The following is a 23,184-nucleotide window of genomic DNA, read 5'->3' on the forward strand; positions in this document are numbered from 1 at the left end:
GTACATAAAGGAAAAACTCTTTAATCTGATCCAAAATTAAAAGTTTTGGCTATGCATACACTTAAAGGGGTTTATTTGTAAATGTTTTTATCCACAATTGACCTAACTTTTACCCAAAATGTATAGCTTTATCCCAATTATTTTGATTACAAAATGTGTGCATCAATACCTTTACTGAAGATTCAAACATTTTTCTAATTGAATCCAATGTGGAAATTAAGGAATATTTTGGTCAGATTTATAAATAGACCATCAAGTTCATTTAATTTATTGTTCTTGGTATTAGTGTCACTTTTTTGTGTATTGAAACATCATTTTCTATTTTCGCCACTTTTAATTTTAGAAATCTATAAAATGTAAATATATAAAATAATTAAGAAATAATTGGAATTTGGAATTAGTAATTATTTAAATTGTTCCAAGATATAAAAAAGGAGCTTTGGTAACCCTTAAGAGCAATTTAAAGCCTACTGCACTCTAAAAATAAAACCCAAACTCAACTGACTTTCACATTCCAGTTGGCTAAGAATGCCTGTTTTTCTTTTGCTAAATTTGCTTATCAAATATGAAGTCAAACCTGATCCATTTTAAATATATTTCCCCAAAGACATGGAATCAAACAACATAGGAATAATGGGATTTTTTTCCTAGATTTTTTTCACAATTTTTATTTTTTAGGATTTTTTTGATCCTAAAATTTTGAAAGTTAAGGCTGGTACGTGAGTTGCGCGACTTGAACTCAAGTCCGACTTAAGTCACCTAATGAACAACTTGTGACTCGACATGGGGGTTTTGCTCAGCGACTTGCAACTTGACTTGGGACATGACTTCAAGCTTTCTGCTCTGACAGCTGGAGGTGGTGAGGAGAAAGATGGTGTTGCAGGAGGCTCACTGCCTTCCTACCTGCCCTCTTCAGCTGTTAGAGGAGAAAACCATGGACTTAGAATGCAATCTTGTGCTCAAGAACAGGATTGGAGCTCTGTTTCTATATGGGGACAAACAGCGATAAATGAAGTGACTTGACTTGGTGACTTGAGACTTTACTTGGGACTTGGTGTCAATGATTTGGGACTCCACTTGGTCTTACAGGTGACCACTTAGTCCAACCTTTGCTCATTTTAGATTTGTTGAAATATGCAAAGCCCCTTATGCCATGTATAAACTACTCACCAAACAAGTCAGAGCCTGAGACAGCAGGCTGTTGCGCAGCTTAGATCCTTTTGGTAGGACGGTCACATTTGCTGCACCAACTTTAGCATAGAAGTCTTTGCAGCTGAGGGAGCCATTTGCATATGTGGAGGCACTGCAGGACCAAGAAAAGTGTAGATCAGAAAAATACATCAAATTTACAATGTGTACATGCATTATTTTAGCATTACATATCGACTCATATACTCAGATATCACATTAATTCTGTTGAAAAAGGAATAACGATGCTTGCTGATGTGACAAGTCCAAAATTAAAAAAGATAAAAATGCTATAGCTGCTAAAGGGTACAGGATTTTAACCCAAGTGAGGTCCTACGTTTTGGTTTCTACCTTTTTTGTAATACTATACCCTGTAAATGCTATTAAATACATTATTTGTGTGAAAAAAAATGCTGCTTCCCATCTTCACACTGCAGTGCTCTGTGTTGGCAGAGCTGAGCAACAGCCACACTGACTTGTAAAGCAGAGAAGGTGAGGGGCCTGTCTAACCAGCTGTCCTGCTGTCTGGTTTCCATTGGTCATATTTAGACTTCTTAAGTAAAATATTTCTATACAGCTGGGCTTAATTCTTGGTATTAGTTGAACATATGTACTGTATGCATCCCAAAAAAAGTTCCAAACTCACTTTAGATACAGGAACACTTCATTAGGGTACTGATCCAGATCTGCTGGGTAGCCATTCTTGGTTACTTGTCGGGACAGACAGGCCAGCTGAGATGAGAAGACAGACTTGTTAGAATAATGTACGGAGTGTTGGCAATTTTGTATCAAGCATAGGCAATTATTGTTGAGGTTCCCACACAAGTGCTGATTATTTACAGGTCATGTCCATCCTTCTTTGCTTCTACAGGACCACCTGTGTAAATGTTTGGGCCCCCTACTAGGTTAATTCACTGGGCTCTACTCTCTCCCGTCTACTACTTTAATTTTTGTAAAAGTCAAGCTCTTTTGTATGTGAAGTACCCATTATTTCCCCTTGATGGCAACTCTGGGCTTCCACAAAGGGGGAAAGACGTCTGTATAAATTTGAGCTTGAGCCACTGAGTGCTGTAAAAAAAAGCTTTTTGTAAGTAAATCAATGAAATAAGCCTCAAACGTCCTTTGATGATGAAAATGCAATCTAATATTTAACTTCCTAAGAAATAAAAAAAAAAAACTATGTTTAATTTTATTTCTTAGCCCAAAGCAAAAAAACATATAAAAGGCACAATATAATCCCTCTGAACAGAATTCTGCTGTAGCAACAAGAAATGTATGGCTCACCTGGGCTTCACTAAGTGCAGCATTTTGTGTCTTAAAAGCTTTGGCCAGAGTCTTCAGCTGGTTGTTATCTATTTTGTTAGGCGTATCACAAGTAAAGCCTTGTAGAACAGATGCAGACATCCTAAACAAAGGCAAGCATAGTTTAATTACAGTTTAAAGTAAAACTAGCATAGATTTGGACTCATTCTGTTTTAGGTTTTAATTATTTTTTTTTTATTACACTGGCATTTTCTTATTGGTATACATTTTTTAATAGAAGAAATTATTTAATTCAAGAAAAAGGAATCCCAGAGCACCAGGGGTTATCTTGGAGACATCAAAGCAATAGGAATTCTCTTTCAGGCACAGTGTAATAGATCTGGTCCAGGACTGAAAACATTTGCCAACTAATTGCAAATTTATTTAAAAAAAAATCTATTCCAGGTTTGCTCTATGAATGATATAGCACTGGTAGCTCATAAGGCAACCTAGGCAGGAGGGTCTAGGGTCTGGTGGATTTCCAGCCACAACCATTATCTTCTTAAGTCATTATATCATTATATGTTAAAGATAGCTGAATATAGACTATAATGAAGTCACTAATAATTATTTATTTGTTTATAACTTATCATTATAAATTATATTATTATAATAATATAATTATAGGAAATTATTTTTTGAAACAAAATGAATATCTAAAAGGCTGTAGTTGTTTCAAAATGATAATTTATGTTCCATTTAAATTAAAAGAGTGATTAATAAATGTATTCATTAGAAAACATACAGCATGACTTCTATATACAGAAGTGTAGCTTTACCGTGTTCTAGGATGATATACTTACTGGGAATAATTGGACGTAGAAGACAGCACATCATTAAAAAACATGGCAGCCTGTCAAAAAAATATATATAAATGTTATTTCTCAGTCTCAAAGGTTTACATCAGAATGGGTTAGGAGATGAATTATAAAAATACATTTTGGATAGGAATTTTTGTTGTACCTGGTTTGGGGTCCATGATTTGCCATTGACGTCCTGCAAAGCTGGCTTTTCGGATTTATAAATCAGTTTGGAAGGGGGGATGAATGAAGCCAGATTTCCAGGAATATTTTTTACAAAATTGGATGGATTAGAATCAGCAGTTATAATCTGGTGAGACAGAAGAAAATTGTGACTAGACAGTATTATTATTCCTACATATTATTCCAGGAATTATTATTCCTACATATAGAAAGACTTGAACTGATGAAACTTCTTTTGCAAATTGCATTCATTTTATACCTAAAGTTGAAATGAAATCAACATCTTCCACGTCTTGTGCTTTTCTTTTTCAAAAACTTCAAATCATCAGTGAAGTTTTTGGGGACAATATGAGTCATCTCAGTTCACTGTGAACCACTAATGCATTGGTTATTGTCTAGATCAATGTTTTTCCAACAGTGTTTTTCCAGAGGTTGCTAGGAATTCCTGACACCATTGACCTTTTTAGCTATTTGTAATGATGGCCAACAATGTAGGAGGCATTTTATCCCAGTGACCACTACACCAATGTACTGCGAGCTGTGGATATAGCTGTGGATATATATTATTGAAGGGGTTCCACCAGGGTTTTGTTGGTTACTCCTAAATTCGACAGGGGTTGCCTGAGTACTGGCACACTGACCTTCCATCTGATGATGGTCAAAAAATTTTAGAGCCAATGTTGTGTGGCAGTAGCAGAGGCAAGGCAACAATGATCTTATAAGAGTCTGTAAAGCTGGCATCTCTTCCAATGACCACAACTAAAGGAGGCATTCTTCCCCTTACTGATCACTTTGTAATGTCACCCACTCACTCACAAAAAATAGTGCATTCATTCCACAGATCACCAATGTAAGGGGAATCCTCACCCACCAGCCACTAGTGTAGGAGGCAACTTTCCGACTAACCACAAATGTAAAGGAATACCTCTTCCATTGATCACCTAAGTAAGGGAGCTCTTCCCCCATTGACCCCCAATGTAAAGAACACCTCCCTCAATGACCACTAATGTAAAAGGACACCTTTCCCACTGGTCACCAATCTTAGGGGAAACCTCTCTTGCTCAACAATAGTAAAGAGAAATCTCTCCTAATGACCACCACTGTAAGAAAATAAGAAAACCCCTCTCCCAATGATCACCATTGCTATGAAACATTTCTAACACTGATCGTCAATGAAAGGAGAACCAATATTTCCTTGTGTCATGTCAGTGATTTTCCTACCTGCTTCACAACTGCATTTTGCAGGGTTGGTGGCGCGCTTGCGAGTTGGCTAGCAAACTGAGGATCCTTTACAGCACTGACAACATTCTTTGGGTCCAGGTCCAACAGCTTCTGGCTTGGCAATCCAGTCACCAAACTGCCGAGGTTTGTCAAGTTTGCATACTATGGGACAAGGCAGGAAAGAATATCAAAATGGAGCTATATATAGGTAAAGTATCAACATGTGCTAAGTGGTTAAATGTTCCACACAATGCCCTACTTTTATTCTTCTCAGTTCCTATCTATCTATATATATTATATACTGGCTTACAAAGTGATATGTTGAAACTTACCTGTTTCCTTTTTAACCCTTTTTGCACTTGGTTATCCTGCAAATAACTAACTTCCTGAAGTAGGGTGACATAATCAATCTGTTGCATCTATGGAAGGAGCCACCAAGGTCCCTCTTCCACTTGGTCTACGATTACGTCTTTTGACCTCTTTTACATGGAAGGTGGGAGTATTAGTAGTTTACAGAAGGAAGAAAACTAATTCAGCCATCACATCTAAAGTCTGGCAAGCCACATAAATTTTACATTTAGGTGCCTTGGTTTAGATTTCCTTAAAAAGTGAACCTGTACCTTTCTCCTAACATGTTCTTTTAAATGCATCCATGTCAAAAGTACGAAGAGGGCAACAAAAACATTTTGGAAAAACAGAAGAAATGCTTTAATGCTACTGTCCATGCCTCCAAATGCCAGTTAGATGACCAGTCCACTTAAGTTGTGATAAGAAAGTCATGGGAATGCTGGATCTTTGAAGTTCCTCATTACACTTGGAGGTTTCTTTTGATCACCTTCAAGTCACCACATTGTGATGAAATGGAGGTCAGAAGAAGGAACCTCTGATTGACTGATATTCCTGGAAGTGTTGGTTTCACGGGAGGCTTTAGCATATGATTCTTCTTGAACCGATCGGCATGGACAGTAGAAAAGGTAAATATTCGTTTGCACATAAAAGGAAAGAAATGCATTTAACAATTTTTTTGTTTACTCACTGAAAAGTTGGACTTCAGCAGTTTGTCCATGATAGATCTGGTCTGACCAGTGTTCCAGCCTTTGACGTTGGCCAGTGTAGACACGCTAGATTTCAAGTCGTTATCAGTTATTTTGTTAATTTGTCCAGGAGACAGACCCACAGCCGTTTGGCCTAGATTATTAAGGGTCTCAGATGAGAAGTTGGTCAGTTTGTTGACCAGAGATATGGCTACCTGTGGAAAAACGCAGAAAAAGATTTCAAGATACAAAAATGCACAAAGCTGATAACTGTTTTCATATTCAGAATGATATTAGGTGTTTATACAGGTGTAGACACTCCTTTAGCTATTGAACTGTGTAAACACAGGTCTTCTTACAATATTAAGATCAATGGATTGGTACACGAAAACAATCCTAAAAAATCAACTGATTGATGGATAAAAGAATATGTACATTTATTTATATATATTTATTTATTTTTAAACCTCAATACATTTTCTTTTAAATGAAGGGAGAGGTCTGATAATCTAGTATGTTATATGTTAAAAAAACACTGGGACTAATTATTACGGCTTTCCAAGACTGGAGAAGATAGACTGTTATAGGACAACATGTGTAACTCAGCAAACCTGGGATAGATTTCCTAAAATCATTTGCCAATATAATAGGCAAATGCTTTGTATCCTGGACCAGATGCATTACAAGTTTGCTGGATCATTCCTATGATAGTCTCCAGTCATGGAGTGCTTAAAGAAATCAGGCGCACTATGTCAATCAGCCAGGATTGGACCATGTAGGGACCATAATGGGAAGTTTTCTTCCATTATCTTATTGGACTTAGCATAGCAGTGCAGTTGGACCAATCTAAAAACGGAGAATGCATGTTGCTTTGATCCAGTGGAAAAGCGTCTATTATACTAAATCATTTACTCTGGGGAGTAAATACTTTAGTATAATAGAAACAACCCTTTCTTACCCTCATTAAGAAAAACTATTTTGGTAAGTAATACTTGCTCTGTAACATTGATAAAATTTTGCTGCATATCCAGTTCCCATTAAACTGCTTGGGTAAGCCATGAAATGTCCAGCTGATTGTAAGTACTAGCTATTCCTATGACCTAAATAAAAGAGAACCTGGACTGTTAAGCTTCCTAATATTACATTTTAGTTCTTAGATACACATTAAATAAAGATGCCTTAAATAAAAATATTACCGTCACTTGATCAGGGGTGGGGTTAGGAGGTGTCTGCCCGGAAGGAGTGCTGAAACATTGCTTGTTGATATTGCTAGAAATTGCCAAAGCATCCTGTCCATTTGCGTTATTCAGAACAGATGGATTCAGAAAACAGTAGAATACACTAGGAAGGCTGAAAAAAATTTGTTCGAAAATTACAAAAATTAATTGACAATGTGCATTCTTGCTGGTGTTGTTGAGTTACTTGTACTGAATAATTTGTGGTTTTGAAGTTTCTTACAGAAATGTATCTAAAAATGCATGAAGTCAGCACCCCAACTCTCATGCTGATTCAATTGCTTTAGTTCAAGCCCATACATGTAAGTCTGGTATATCACGCTGACTTTTTTTTATCTACATGCCTGTCCTGGATTAGTGATTCAGAAAATATTGCAGCCAGACACAGTCTAGTTATTATGTGAGCAATGGCATTGTAGATGCTACTCTCAGTACTTGTAAACAAAATATCACAATTAATCAAAATGTTTTTAATGTTTGTTGAAATATCTGCAGATATTGGGCAGAGGTGGTGTGGCTGCTGCTACTTTTATAGAGAGTTCAAGTTGCCAATCAGGGACCATGCCACCAAATGGACAGTGCAAATGGCTCCACAATGGTAACATGGTTGACCTCTGTCCCATATGTGATTTCATAATATACTGCAAAGCTTGACCCAGCCAGGATTGTACTATGTGGGTGGTTATGTATTACACAAAAATAATTTAGGATTTGTATGTGAACCCACTGGCTGGACCTTGAGATGACAATTACAACATAGATTATTGGAAAACCTGCTTGCATCTTTATTTTGATGTGTTAGGGGTAACTGATGTACTTTACTTATGGGAGATGTTTGATTCAGTCTATTACCTGGAGAGGGTAAAATTTGGGCTCGATGTCAGAAGTGATGTAAAATATTTCCCTGAGCTCTGAGAGAAGTTCAGCTTACTTGCCAGCTTAACAAAGGATGAATCGTTGACAAAAGCTTGCAGCTGAAAAAAAAAGGCAGCATTTTAATAAAATCTCAAGAATACCACTGCAACTGTTTACACTAAATTCTCAAACAAGCCTAAATGGAGTGTACAACCCTTTCATTGTCTTTATCTCATATGCAATAGTCCTCATTTATTAAAGCTCTCCAAGACTGTAGAAGACTGAAGAAGGAAGAACCTGGGTGTTACAGCAAACCTGGAATATATATAGTCCATGATTGAAAACATTTGACAATCAAAAGCAAATCATTTTTAAGAAATCCATTCCAGGTTTGCTAGACCACCCGGGATCTCCCAGAACAGTGTATCCCCACCCTGGTCTTGGAGAGCTTTAATAAATCAGGTTCACTATGGCCAAATGTTGTTAGATGTCCTTACACCTATAAAAGCTTTTTGGACATCTTATTTTAAAACCAGCAACATTTATATAAAGTTGCTCTATGCCTACAACAATCACCACTCTTGGAAGGCTTTTGCACCAGATTTTGTGAGATCGACAGTAGGAGAACCACTAAAGGAGGTTTGGTGATGTCCGGTTCTAATGTTAGATGAGAAGACCTCTTGGAACACAAAATTACCAGTACTCCGAAATATATTATTCTTGCTTTATTGTAAAAGCACTGTCAAAATATATTGCAGAAAGGCCAAAATCCCGGGGCTGTGCAAAGTCCCCTTCTCAGGCCAACATATTGACTTCATGAGCGGTTTCTATGAGTTCTACACAACACAATCTCTAGTTGTCATTTCAAGCACCTTGTTTAGTGATTGTGGATGTTGGTTCATTCCTTTTACCTTAAAAAATTATGGTGACCAACCTCTAGTATATTCGTAATTAAATGTGGGGTAGAGAAAAAGGAAAATGTTTGGGGCTCTTAATTTAGTCCAAAAAGTGTAATTATGTATTAGTACATTCTTGACATATAATTTAAATTCAATATATTTGGGCTGATTTAATAAAGCTCTCCAATGCTAGGGCTATACAGTTTTAACAGTGAAGCAGGGTGATCCAGCAAACCTGGGATGGATCTGGTCCATGATTGAAAACATTTTCTAGCAAATAGCAAATGAAATCCATTCTAGGTTTGCTGGATCACCCAGCTTCACTGATGAAAGTGTATGTTCTCCAGCCTTGGAGAGCTTTAATAAATCAGGTCCATTGTATCCTATTCCTTGTTACACATCACAATGGTATGACGTCAGAGAATCAATTTGTCTAGGAGAAGTATCCAATGCTTGTGATGTGTAACAAGGAAAAGGATACAATATTTTGAATTTAAATTATTTGTATAATTATGTATGTATCAAGAATGTACTACTACATAATTACAATTTTTGGGCTAAATTAAGAGCCTCAAACCTCTTCCTTTTTCTCTACCCCAAATTTAATTTCAAGCACCTTTCCAATATTACATGGTATATTCGCTGTAGGGAATGCATTCCAATCACCAATAGCCTGTAAGATTTATAGAGATGTGGTACCAATACCATTTTGTAAAAGCTTTGTAAAATGTTATATTTGTAAGTGCCAAAAAAGAAAAGCAGCAATAAAAACATCTGCTTGGTATACCTGACTAACTATTGTGCATAAATATTATTAATTACTAGAATATTGCAAATCTGTCCACAAAAATGTTGGGGAGAGTCAATTTCTGGATCTGATAGACTTAAGTTTTTACATTCTGACATACTGACCAAATCAGAGTAATGGTATATATAAATTAGCAAATAGATTGCTACAAATGTACCAATAGATGACTACCAAAGAGCCGGTGAGCAAGAAGGGTCCAGTCTTACCAAGGTTTCATTAGCAAAACGCTTTAGATCTCCCTCATTTGCGATGGATGAAAACGAGGCCATATTATTCACGAGCCAAGCGGAAGAGTTCACATCGGTTTTGTTATAGCAGATTACAGTATTGGAATTGCCTATGGGAGAAAAAATACATCAAATTTGTGTTTTTAAAGTAATGTAAAAATGTAATGTTAAAATGTAAATAAAAAAAGTTTAAATACCTTTAGTTGTCAGATAGGGTTTGATAAAAGTATTATAAACTCCTTGTTTTGTTTCTGTTGCCATCTGAGAGAACGATACATCAAAGGCTTTCACGCTGTGAAAAAATAACGCAATCATTAGCAAAAAGGCTTCTGTTTATTTTTTGATCTTCTGTTCATGATTTTATTGGTTACAGGGCACAAACATTTGCGGGTTTGCTACAAATTTGGGTAGGAATGAGTATCTGACCTGTCCCCACCATGAATGGCGTTAGAAAAATGTAGACTACCATTTAAAAAATTCAGGAACATCCAACCTTACAGATTGGGTCAAGAATTTTAAACTCCACTAGTAGTTAGAAGTATTTCCAGTGTATATAATGGCTATCATTAGATGCCCTCCTTAACCCAAATCCCCTAGGAACAAAGAGTTGTAGATACTCAATGCTATCCTTGGGCAGACATATTGGGAGTTGTGGTTGGCATTTTTGAGATGCACTAAGCTGATGCGTTACCTATGCATGTGTGACATGCTTTGTACAAGCTGCAGGAAGCAACATGGAGTTCTTTGGCCAAGCTATGCCTGCCAATAACCCAGATAACATATATACACGTGCAGGCAGCTCAGCACAATAGTGTGCCATGTGTGCCAGCATAACCAGCAAGCCTTCTTTTTTTACCTTCCTATGCTGTTCTTCATTCCTAAGTAACAAGCAATAAATGGTGGCCAAATCTGACCACCAAAGATCTTTAATACAAAAAAGGCTTTTCACAAGCCTGCATGCTTTTATGGGGACATATAAAAGATACAGATGACAACTTCATATGCATTCACAATTCAATCAATTGTTTTTTTTTCAAGAAGGCTATCCTCTTCTTTCTTGCTAAAAAAAAACCTTGGCTGGGCCTGCACACTTTTCATTTTCCACAAGATACTCACATGGCCTGGTAGGAATCACAACTCAAATTCTTTGGTAGCTGGTTCAGCTGATCTGGGTTAATATTAGGCAAAACGGCCCCAAGCTGACCCTCTAATAACTGGGTCCAGTTACTGCTAGTGAAAGAACTGAAGTTGCTTTGCATAATCTGGAAGGTCTTGGTTATCAGAGCCTTGGACAAAATTGGGTCAACAGAGGTCTTGTTCTGTAAACATGAAACAAAGTGAGCTTATTTATTTTGTGAAACTGGAACATTTTATGTGTATAAATATGTAGGTCATCAACATGGTAAATTTTGGTAAAACCTCAGAACCCTCACAATGCATGATGTCTAAAAACTATTACTATTAAAATGACATTCTTTTAATATCTTCACAATAATTAATGGGACTTTTAGGGCATCAAAGTGTACACAACAATGTTAAAATGCCAGCAAACCTTATTATATTATACAAATAAATTGTAAACCACATTACAAAATGACACAATAATATGATAACAATAACATGATAACAACTATAATAACACATCAGGGCATTTCACAGATACGTTGTCTGCTTCCTTAGTAAATAACAATATTAGTTGTAAACATCATTGAAATAAAATGATAAACACTCCAATATTAAAATATATTTAGTGTGTTTATAATGTTATTTAAATGATGTTTGCAACTATAGGTCTTACTACTGTTATTTCCTGAAGAAGTGGACAAAGTATCCGTGAAACGCGTTGAATTATATTTATTTCAGACCATGGGGATCACACATACAATTATATGCGGCTGTGAGTGCTGTTTTTATTATGTAGCCAAACATATATTGAAAACTCTACAATATTAACTTAAAATAAGAGATTAAGAGCTCACTGAATATACATTATATTTCCATAAATGTTCTCCAGTGTACACTTAACATAAGGGATTAAGACAAGAAAGAGTTTAGCTGTCACTTACAGATAATACAGCCGGGTTAAAAATGGAGAAGAAGTTGGATATATCAGAGGGGCTCTGTAAAGTGCCCACGATGCTGTTGGCGGTTGGTACATTCATAGTTGTGTTCAAGGAGAAGCTGACCAATTGTGGCAATGAAAGTGAGGGCACGACATCCAGCTACAAAACACAATAAAAAAGCATTAGGAAAATTAAAAAAAAACTTTAAGGTGTGAAATCATACCTCCCAGTGGCATGGGGCACATTAATCTTGTAGGTAGGTCAATTTTTGGAGTACTAGAGGGAAAAATAGTCAGTTGGGTCCCATCTGCAAAGGGTAATTTACTAAATCCTGGTCAGGCAGAATGCTGCCATTATGTGTGGTTATTTTGGTTTGTCTTCGTTCCTAGGGAAGCACAAATTAATTGACAAGGTCTCCTGCGTTAGTTGTGAACTCTGGCTGGAGAAGAATTGGTTTATACAGCAGGAAGGGGATTAAATGGAAGATTTTGTACTAAAGAAAGGGGCAGAGGTTAGTGCTCTGGCCTTTGAAGCGCTAGGTCCCAGGTTGGAATCTTGGCCAGGACACTATGTGCATGGAGTTTACAAAATCTCCCCATGTTTGTGTGGGTTCCCTCTGGGTACCCTGGTTTCCTCCCACATCCCAAAAACATGCAGTTTAGTTTATTGGCTTCCTCAAAATTGACCTTAGACTGTAATAAAGACATATGACTATGGTGGGGACATTAGACTGTGAACAATTGTGACATGAATAAGGACTTTGTATAGGGCTGCATGATATGATGGTGCTATATAAATACTGTGTAATAATATTAATATTAATAATAAAAAAGGAAGGACACCCTGGATCGTGTTTCCGAACTATGTGCCCACAAAGCACTTCATTGCTCCTTCATCTTATGAAAGATACTTCTTCATGCATCTGTAGACAACGTCTTATTCCATGCAACACTATCGGAAGAATTCCAATGTGAAATAAGTGGAAGGGGTTTCAATGTGAATGGGAATGAAGAATTGTTGAGGACAGTATATAGAGATACTGACATCCATGGTAGGGCAGAAGCTGACAGGACTTTTCTAGGGACCTTTGCTTGATTTGTGCAAAGTAGTAAGTGGCCTTGTGATTCTGCTTGCACCGTCTACTCTCTACAGATAGGAATGAGCTTTGTGTTTTATATAACTAATTTCACAAGGCTTCCCAAAGCCGAATGGCTTTTGTGAGCACTGATCCAGAAGGCTTTTATACAGGACACTCTCACTATCCTTTGCAAGCAGAGGCACAGAAACAAATGATGTCACTGAGAATAAAATTAGGTAATAAATGTTTATCATTCCAAAGTAGAATATAAAATACTACCAACATCCTTGGTCAACACATTGGGCCTACAATTATAAGAAAGTACATGTGTTAAAACTTACATTGAATTTATCACCAAGACCAGAGACAATTTCCGAAACATCTGCATATGCTGAAAAGTTTCCAAAATTCCGCTTTAGAAGAGCAATGCTGCTGTCATTCTTAGAACAAGAAGGACCTAAAATTATCAAATAAAAACAAAAACATTTTCATTTTTCTTTTAGGCTAAAAAAAGAACAAAATAAACTATACAAAGAATACATTTATGGAAGTATATAATTATCAGATTATTCCTTTTAAGTACAGTGAAGTCAATGTGGACTCCTTGGTTGATTTCATGTAACAGTGTGTATTTAATTTCTAATTGTAATCATAATAAAGGGAATGAATACTCATTGGCAGCTCTCCCAGAAAAAGTGCAAGGAGAAAAGCTCCAAATGGTTACCATAATATTTCGTTTCATTGGGAATCCTAAAAAAACATATCTTGGGGGTCAATATGGTCCACTTTTATCAGGATTACAAATAACACATACAGATGTCAATCTGTGTTATTCGTAGCTCCAAATATGCAGGATGCTTTGAAACCATTAAACGCGTTGGAGTTTTATTATACATAATTAATCTGGTACAAATCTGCTAATTTTAACAAAAATCATATACATGATAAATCTGCTCTGTTGATCCACACCTAGTCACAAGCAGATAAAGATATTAAAGATGGGGGGTTTATGTGAGCGGTAATACATACCAGGAAGTGAACCTACCAGGATTTAACATTCAACATGTATTTTTTTATGTTCTGTCCCCTATCGCAGAACCATGAAATGATATACTTTTGGGGACCAGACACTCTGTAGTTCAAATGTATTTATTTTTATTAATTTTTCAATTGAATATTATATTTATTTTAATAATTAACATGAATAAATAAAACAAATGTAATAATATTTCAAATTTTGGATAAAATGTCTTATTTACTATAACTGTCTGACCTATGATCAGACATGCTTATGATACTGGTGTTACAGAGGAAGAGGTGTGTTGAACACCTTTATACAAGATGATATATTACCATTTTTTTTCATATATGGTTGGATAAAATTCCTAAAAACATTTTTCTGGGTTCCTGGAGTCATTTGGGGGAATTTAGTGTTCAAACTTGCAACTCTGTAGATAAGAAAGAGAAATATTCAGCAAATATGCATTCAATAAGGATCATACAAACAACCTATCCTTTCTCTTGATACAAAGAGATCGATAAACGCTTTGATTGCTCTGCTCAGGAATAGCGCATCTCACTACCTGCAATGTTAAGTGGTTGGTTAGCTGTAAATTCAACTTGGCATTTCAGACTTGCACGCAGCAAGAGATGACTGGGCAATGTATACACAGGAGAGGATATAACCCAACATACACCTTTCACAGCACAGTATCTAAAGCAGATAACTCTTTTGCTCTTGCTGTGGCCCAACCCTGCATTGATGCCATTTATTCACCAAATAAACATATAAAATATAAATAGAGAAATGTGATAGCGGACAAGTTTTGAATAACAATTCCCTTATAGGAATGTGCCAAATATGCATATAGATAAAACAAACGTAAGACAGCGGGGTTTTTTTTAGGCAAACAAAAATGTTGTATTCAGTGATACTTCTCATAGAATACAAGTAACATAAATATTAAATATAAGATTATTCTGTGTTATTGGTAGGTCCAATTATGCAAGCCAAACCCATTGGCACTAGACAGATAGCAAACCTACTATAAACACACACAATAGATGCGTGTTAACTGCAAATCCTATGACACAAGATGCTATCATGTACGCAGCTTTCAGGCCCGACGCGTTTCACCCGGTAAGGGCTTCCTCAGGGGTAGCTGTGTGGTAGCAGACTAATATTTGAATACATCATGCATTCTGGATATATTGTAGAACAAACATAATAATATGTCAAAAGTACAATATAGGCATAGTGTATATCAGTATATAAACAGGTAAGCACATTTGAAAAAGCATAGTAAACGAAACATTAAAAATAAGTAGAAACTTACATAGCTTGGTAAGAGTCACATGGGATGCTTTGGTTTATGAGATTGAGTTGTTCTGGGGTAATTTCAGTAAGGACCAAGGTCAGATTTTCTTGGAAGAGTTGGCTCCAGTTTAGGTTCGAGTAGGAGGAGTTGGACTTGAGGACTTCAAAAGTTTTGTTCAGCAAAGCCTGGGAGAGGGGTGCCTGCAGTGTACTCTGGTTTTTCTGCAAACAATGGAAGTTTTTTTTTACTACAGGACTAATTTCTATCATTAGGAAGTCATGCCAATAGGAAATCAATAGTCATAAAATGCAGGGGCATTGTGGCTCAGCTGTTGCACATGTGGTTGTACATTTTGAGGAAACAATAAAACAAAACCTTCAGCCACCTACTTACATTACAATCTTCGTAGAACCCCCTTTAAATCTAGCAAAAATTATTAGTGTGAGATCCTGCCTAAAATGACCAATTTCATTTATTTCAAATCACAGGTTCTCCCACTATATTGTTGTTGGTGAAGATGTAGAAAATGCTACAATTGTAAGGTGTGTGTCCACCTGTACTGTGTTGGGGCAGTGTGTGTTGCTATCTAGCCCCGCTACCGGTTAATTTTGGTGTCAGTGTCATTGGGGAGAATTCACTTTTGTCCCCACGGGAAGCTTTTCCTTGAACCCTTGCTTTTGTGACAGCTAAAATTTTTACTTTTTTATCACTTTTTGTCTTGGTGGCAATGTTCACCAAGACAAACAACGTTTGGAATCTTCCTAGCAGGAACAGAAGTTATTTACCTGTAAAAGCTTTTTGTGGGTTTTGTCCTGCAATATCCCAGCCAGGAGATTTCTCCCCAATTCATTATTTTGTCTGAAAACCCGTCACGTAAACAGGAAGTGAGGGAAAATATAAACATGTATTTTTTTTCTATACATTTGATCAATGCTGCCGTTTTATCACTCCCCTCTGATATGTAATTATGCAGGGAGACAAAATAGGGTATAGGGACTTTGTGGTTTGTGGGTCCCTTGTTTCATGAGTCCTGTCATGCAGGCTGTCATTACTGACATCTATGAATTTGTTAGTTGCCTAATACCATACTTTGTCCCCATTCCTTTATAATTCATTGATTTGCAGTGTAGACATAAAGAACTTTGGTCCCTACCTGACTTTAATGTACAACATGCTCCAAGTCTAGTTTTTAATTCTGAGTTTAAAGTGTTGAAGCCCTTTAAAGTCAGCAAATAATATTTGAGAAGGGCAGAGATTACATTTTCCTTTTGGTAATATTGTAGTGGAAGATAAGACTTACCAATATAGCAGCGGCATTCACAGCAGACAAGAAGTCAAGCACTGAACCCCCATTTGATATTGATGCCATAATGCTGGCGACTGCATCAGATTTATTAGAGAGGTTGATATCTATGCTGAATGTTGCAATTTGTTGCAAAGTTAGTAAAGGCAGGGCACTCAGCTGCAAAACAGAAGAAATAAATTGATGTTAATTTGGTGTTAAATTTGCTATTTATATCTCTCCTAATGCTGTAGGTGGGAAAAAAAGTTTGAAATTACATATTACATATTTTTTTAAATTGCACACCCCTTTGTGATCAATATAATGTTACATGGCTTATTCAATAACTTGTTTTCCTATTCCACCTGGCAGCTGCAAAACAGCAGTTACTAGAAAAGTCTCTAAAACCATAGTAAAAACACTTGCAGGAAAAAGAAGAGTGTGAATTGACGATAATCTTTTTAATTTAGGCAAAATGTTTACTTACAGCAGTGAAATTTGGGTTGAGTTCTGTAAAGTCGCTTATGTTAGCAAACTGAGAAAATGTTCCAAAATTCTCCTTTATCCACATGCTAGAGTTGATGTTAGCGCAGGCTGATCCTAGAGAAATAGAAAGGCAAAGGGTAGTATTCATTGTAGGAATTAAAAATCAGTTATATTACACAAAGGACCTGATTTATTAAAACTCTAAAGGAAACTAAAGAGGATTGACTATCATGGGTGAACTTAGGTGATTCAGCAAATCCATGATAGCCTTTTTTCTCCAATCTTGGAGATTGGAATCAATGTTCTTTGAATCAATGGTCATAGTGAGATGCTTAATCTTTTTAGCGGGGATATAGACAATACACAAAACCTGATATAGGTACTTACCCCCTCACCACTTTAAGATTAAAATAAACATTTAGGCTTTAGATATAGTTAGTAGTGACTTATAAGGGGGTGGCATGGGTAGGTGGCTGAAGAGGCATAGCATAAGTGGTGTAGCGTTGGTAATCCCCTGGGAGCAAAGACTGGCATTGGCAGATAGTGGGTGAAGTAGCAAAGCACTAGTTGTGAAGTAAATAACCAGGAAGAGGTAGGCAAGCATGGGAGGGTGGGGTGATGTTCTGCTAGTAGTAAAAATCACCCAGAGGGGATGACGGGCATGAGCTGGTAATGGGTAGAGCAGAGCAACATTAGTAGTTAGAATTGCCGAAGATGGGGTGATCGTGTGTAGGTAGTGGTTGGACAGTGCAGCATTAAGAAGAAGTGGGTGGGCATGAACAGGTAATGGTGGAGCAGAGTAGCATAAAGATTTTCAGGTAGAGGTGGATGGGCAAGGGCAGGTAGTGTTTAAAGAAGAGCAGCATCAGTGTTGAATATCTTCAGGAACAGGTGGGTAAGCATGGGAGTTTAGTGGCTGGAGAGGCAAAGCATTTGTGGTGTATTAGTTCTAATTTTTTAACAGTAGAAAATAAGTTCCTTTAACTCTTTGGGTGAGGCTAACACCACTCCATCCTCTCATATTTTTAGTGGCAAAATCTAAAAATGCCTTTAGTGTGCTGGTATTGTGCCTTTTTTGCCTTTCTTTTATTGCCTTTATAACTTGCTCTGGAAAAATGACAGCAGATGTTCCTTCTATAGGCAGCTAAGACTTTGTTCTGCATTTATTCATACAAGAATATATGAAAAGCTCCTAAGATAAGACCACAAGCAGATTTTTGGGTTTTAGTGCTGGTATGGAATGCCTAGTTGGAGAAATGGGAGAACTGATCTTAGAGGTACAAATTGCTCATTGCTTAAGGAACTCCTAGCAACCTCTGGAGGAACCATGGTTGAGAATCACTAAGCTAGAACAATACCCAGAGAAATGGTGCTTGATAATACACCTACCTGACACCTTCAGTCGATTGCTAAGGAATAATTTCAGGGCGGGGTACAGCTCTTGTCTTCTATTGTTTGTTATGTTGGGGAATTCCAGGTCCAAATTCTTCACCCTGATAAAGAAAGAATGGTAAAATACAGAGTAAAAATTACTTAAACTCTAACTGGACTGAACTGGGAAGGTAAAGAGTGATAGCCAGCGGCTGTTTTTTTTTTCCAGCAGAGACAGGACCAGATCAACCAGTTGTGGGATATGTTCAGAACATGAGGACAACATTTGTTGCATAGCAAAAATCTGCAATGACACTCCATGGGATGCACTGTAAAATGCGTAAAACGAGTCGGTGTTCTGGGGATTCTGAATGGCACCCCCAATACACCTTGTGGAAGGACCTGTATTTTTTTTTTATCTATGGATGCACAAATCATGGTACCGGTGCATGAATCCATTGTAGCGGATGAAGTGTTGTAAATGAAATTGTATTATTGCATGGGACATCATAATATTTTTACAGGAAAACAGCTTTTATATATGTATTTATTTCATCTGTGTATTGGAGTTTAGCTATAACTTCAGGTTAGTCCGAATCAGGGGACCCCACCTGAGATTTAACCCATAAGATCCAATTCATAACTTATATGACAAGTTTTTATTGTTCTGACTCCTTTTGTACAGTCTTTTGTTGTGTTTTCTAATGACACATTGTTTGAAATATGGGCTATTTTTATTCTGTCCAAAATTTTCCAGCATTATCCAAATTTTGTTGCCCATTTTCAAGGCAACCTGCTAAAAGTTTCCTTTGAGTGCTATAATAATGTTCCTTATAGAATAATACTTACAGTTCCTGGAAAACTCCACAGGTTGCATTTTGTTGCTGCAGGCAGGTAACTATGTCGGGGTTACTTTGTGAAAAGAATGGCTGGAGGCTACTGGGAATCCATTGCGGTGGATCTGCAGAGTTGTTCACCTTCTGAATCAGTTGAGGCCAAATGCCATCCAGCAAAAATTTCCTCCATTCTGGACTAAGGCTGGCGTACTGTTCAGAAGAAAATATATATATTACTTACATCTATTAGTGCAGAGTTGTGTCCAAGAGTGGAGTGGAGTATAGAATTTTCTTTGAGTTCCTGTGCAACAATGCAATCTAATTCCAAAGCCAATTACATTTTTAAAAGTGTTTAAAAGTGCTGCAGAAGTTATACAACCCTAAAAAACACTGAAAACAACGAGCCCACTTTACAATGGCTTTTGGTGATCGTAAAATAAGAGTATTCTTCATGCTTCTGAAATAAGGTAATAACGTAGAGTTTGGCTGGGTGACAGTTGGGACATCCCTGAAGGCTATTTGAGAGAAATTTCCAGTAGAGTTATAAATGCTGTAAATCACATTGCCAAATTATTTTGTGATCAGGGGTAGATTGCCGCAACAATAGTTTCTATAATATTCCCATAACAGATTCAATGGGCCCAATTTAAAAAAGCTGTTCAAGACTGGAGCAGATAGATCATTGGAGAACCCCGGTGATCCAGTAAACCTAGAATGGATCTGGATGAGTGTTAAAAACATTTGATAAAAAAATACAAATGATTTTAGGAACTCCATTCCAGGTTTGCTGGATCACCCATGATAGTCTTCCTTCTCCAGTCTTGGAGAGCTTTAATAAATCAGACCCGATGGATGTCTTGAGGTTTGAGGTACCAGGCAGTAACAAAATCTTTTTAGCGAACATCTTGGATTCCATTTTTGAGTAATGCTACGTTTTTATGGTTTTCCTAAATAAACTTTATTAACTGATTGTCGTGTTTTATAAATTGTCGTAGTTGTAGAAAACAACCATACGAAAATGGTTGTTATTAATAAAAAAGCTGTCAGTTAGATTCCTTTTGAACTCCAAGCCTCTTTGTAGGGTGTATATAAAGTTTAGTGTATTAAGTATTGAGAAATAGGTGATCAAAACATACACATGGTGATACGTAAGAACATGCAAGTCTTAACAGGGAACCAGTCTTTTCACTGTTCTGGGACAGCCAACAATGGGACACTGAGACTCCCATAACCTAAAATAGCACATTATTTCTGGACTACAAAAGATTTTGCCTGCAGGCATTTTAAACACAAAGATGTAATAAATAGGAATTTAAACCCACACCTATTAAATCTCATCACTCAAATGTCAGTGCACACAGAGTTCAGCTCAGAGTCTGAACATGTTATGGTCTCTTCGTAAAGTGAGTTTGTACCTTTCCCCCGTAGGGCAAAAAACAGGTTCACTTTAATGCCACCCTTCACAGCACTTATACTGCCAGGAACAAAATTAAAGACGTGTAAGCCTATGAGCTTAGACAGGGCTATAGATTGAACCATGACCTCACACATGGGTGAGCCACATGCCCTGCCATACTTGGAAAGACCAAATAATTCATTTGGCTCCTGGGGGTGAACAGAATAGCTGGACAGTTAATGAATGGTGCTTACAGGTTACTGGATATGGAACGATATGAAGATCAATACTCCTAACTTAGACGTTCCTAATTCACATACTTGATATTGGGCATGGACTTAGCTTTGGGTCATGTAACTAGACCCTTGGAAGAGACAGGTGTCTGACCCTTTAAACTTATTTTAAAATAAGCACTGTATAAAAGCTATAAAAAAAGGTACAATTCTTTCCTTTAGGAAATTCTCAAGTAGGAGTCACATGACTGACAGTTAGCATTTGTCATATAATCAGGGAAAGTCCTTGGGAAGCTGATGTAAAGAAATTCTGCCTGAACTCAGACTCTCCCCCTGAGATGACATAATTATTGCTAATCCTAAACATGAGCCAGGTTGGCAGGATGAGCTGCTATTTACCAAATTTTTACAAAATTGCTCCAACTCTATAAACACTTAACACGATTTGTAAGAAGGTGAGCTAAATATACAAAAATGAACTTTAGTTTTGCTGTAAATGGTACTGACCTGGCTGCGTAACTTGCCATATGTGCTATTGGTTTTGTTCGCATCCAACTTGGAAAGAAACAAGGACACGTATACAGGGTCCAGGGTTCGTACAGTGTTGTTGTAGCATGTAGACAGGGTGGCCAGGATGTCATCAGGAAGGGCAGTCAGGGTTGAGCTCTAAATAGAGAAAATAGTAAAGTGATTTGTCTCTCCATGCTGATCTGACCAATAACACTACTGATAGAAAAATATACTCACATTTGAACAGGCAAAGCTCTGGAAGGGGAACTTGCATTGATCAGTGACACTGATGGCACTGCAGTAAAAAAATAAAGAAGTGTAAGGGCAAATTTATCTGAAATTTAAAACATATAGTTATAGCTTTAATAAAGACTTTTTATTTACTAGGGCAGAATGTGTATATAGGGGGGTTTAAATTATAATTATTTCCTTAAGATGACTGTGAAGGTTCTCATTTATTCAGATCATTGTAACTTCGAAGATATTTCGCAACTCTTCACGTTGCTTCATGATAAGGCTCCTTGGGGAGTCACAAAATGTCTTCATTAGGAAGCACCAGAGCTGCAAGAACAAGTCTAGTTGAAGGTTACTATTACAAGATATTTCCTTAGGATGCGTTTTATTTTTCTTCTAGGGTGGTGACAAGTATGAAAAAAATGTTAATCTTCTGGGATGGGAGGAGAAAACTGGAAGGATAGATAGAGAAAGAGTTGAGCTCTATCTGGAAAATGCATAAGATTGTAGTTGGTTTTCAGGGAGGCATTTGGCTAGCCCTATCCTGACGGAACAGAACATGCCTGACATGTTCCGCTTGGTGACTTGCTTGACCCCTGGTTGGAGTAGTGAGTACAAATATTGATGTGTATGTATGGACATTCCTCTTTCATTTGACACTAACTTAATGAACCCTGTAGAACAGGTTTGGAAAGGATATTGGAGAAGAAGGAAATAGAGATAGTGGGGATTATGCCCGAGAGACTTAGAACCTCTGCTTACAGTGTGCTCATTGTGTCCCCAAAGTGGCCTGGTGATTCTGTTCCAGACATAGAGAGCCTCTAGTTACTAGTCTATCCTTAGGGAATGGTGAAGTTTATTAATAGTGAAGGGAATGCTGATTAGCTGCTGGAAATACCTATTCAGAACATAATTTTGGATGTAAACTTTACTAAATACAATGTATGTCATCAGCTGGTATGATATTATAATGATTATAAAGAATAAAGGTAATTATATAAGCTAATGTCCACAGCAAAACAAATCTTGTGTAATTATTGGGCATACAATATCACATTGTCAAGAACTTTTGTAATGTTCATATCATGGTGATGAGATAATTTGGTGTCAGGCACTTACTTGGTTATATTAGCACATAAGGCCGTTTCTGTAGAAAAAAAAAACATGCATTAACATTTAGTTCTATCTACAGGTATTTATAGCAAGCTAGTCCAAACAACAGGATGGCACAAACTTACCATTGAGGGAGCCAGATGAACACTATTGGAATAAACATAGACAGTAATATTAAAATTTACCAGCCATATAGTTAAGAAAAATCATATTCATAATGATTTCACAGCACGAAGGATTAATCTATTACAACGTATAAATGCAAAGAAAATGGAAAATGCAAATAGTCATTGTGTTCTGTATATTATAATATATTATATTATAATATATCATATATGTATATGGGCCTGATTTATTAAAGCTCTCCAAGGCTAGAGAAGATACACTTTCATTAGTGAAGCTGGGTGATCCAGCAACCCTTGAATGGATTTCATTAGCTATTTGTTAACAAATGTATTCATTCCTGGATCAGATCCATTCCAGGGTCACTGGATTACCCAGCTTCACTGATG

General features: G+C 36.9%; 1 protein-coding gene across 1 annotated transcript in view; it reads right to left on the reverse strand.

Moving 5' to 3' along the window:
* The window catches only part of MSLN (mesothelin), a 39,672-nt gene that overhangs the window by 9,571 nt on the left and 6,917 nt on the right, over positions 1 to 23,184 (reverse strand). Inside the window, exons 4-27 of the mRNA XM_072417486.1 lie at positions 22,798 to 22,819; positions 22,679 to 22,706; positions 21,563 to 21,620; positions 21,323 to 21,481; positions 19,200 to 19,396; positions 18,369 to 18,472; positions 16,981 to 17,093; positions 16,512 to 16,673; positions 15,230 to 15,432; positions 14,247 to 14,341; positions 13,235 to 13,350; positions 11,819 to 11,974; positions 10,869 to 11,071; positions 9,950 to 10,044; positions 9,732 to 9,862; positions 7,816 to 7,937; positions 6,925 to 7,078; positions 5,731 to 5,943; positions 4,695 to 4,856; positions 3,454 to 3,600; positions 3,294 to 3,343; positions 2,473 to 2,593; positions 1,835 to 1,920; positions 1,171 to 1,303 (exon numbers count right to left, since the gene is read on the reverse strand). Coding sequence (XP_072273587.1) covers positions 1,171 to 1,303; positions 1,835 to 1,920; positions 2,473 to 2,593; positions 3,294 to 3,343; positions 3,454 to 3,600; positions 4,695 to 4,856; positions 5,731 to 5,943; positions 6,925 to 7,078; positions 7,816 to 7,937; positions 9,732 to 9,862; positions 9,950 to 10,044; positions 10,869 to 11,071; positions 11,819 to 11,974; positions 13,235 to 13,350; positions 14,247 to 14,341; positions 15,230 to 15,432; positions 16,512 to 16,673; positions 16,981 to 17,093; positions 18,369 to 18,472; positions 19,200 to 19,396; positions 21,323 to 21,481; positions 21,563 to 21,620; positions 22,679 to 22,706; positions 22,798 to 22,819 — 3,030 coding nt within the window. The remainder of the gene's footprint in view (positions 1 to 1,170; positions 1,304 to 1,834; positions 1,921 to 2,472; positions 2,594 to 3,293; positions 3,344 to 3,453; positions 3,601 to 4,694; positions 4,857 to 5,730; positions 5,944 to 6,924; positions 7,079 to 7,815; positions 7,938 to 9,731; positions 9,863 to 9,949; positions 10,045 to 10,868; positions 11,072 to 11,818; positions 11,975 to 13,234; positions 13,351 to 14,246; positions 14,342 to 15,229; positions 15,433 to 16,511; positions 16,674 to 16,980; positions 17,094 to 18,368; positions 18,473 to 19,199; positions 19,397 to 21,322; positions 21,482 to 21,562; positions 21,621 to 22,678; positions 22,707 to 22,797; positions 22,820 to 23,184) is intronic.

The sequence above is a fragment of the Pyxicephalus adspersus genome, chromosome 7, assembly GCF_032062135.1.
Source record: "Pyxicephalus adspersus chromosome 7, UCB_Pads_2.0, whole genome shotgun sequence".
NCBI lineage: Eukaryota > Metazoa > Chordata > Amphibia > Anura > Pyxicephalidae > Pyxicephalus > Pyxicephalus adspersus.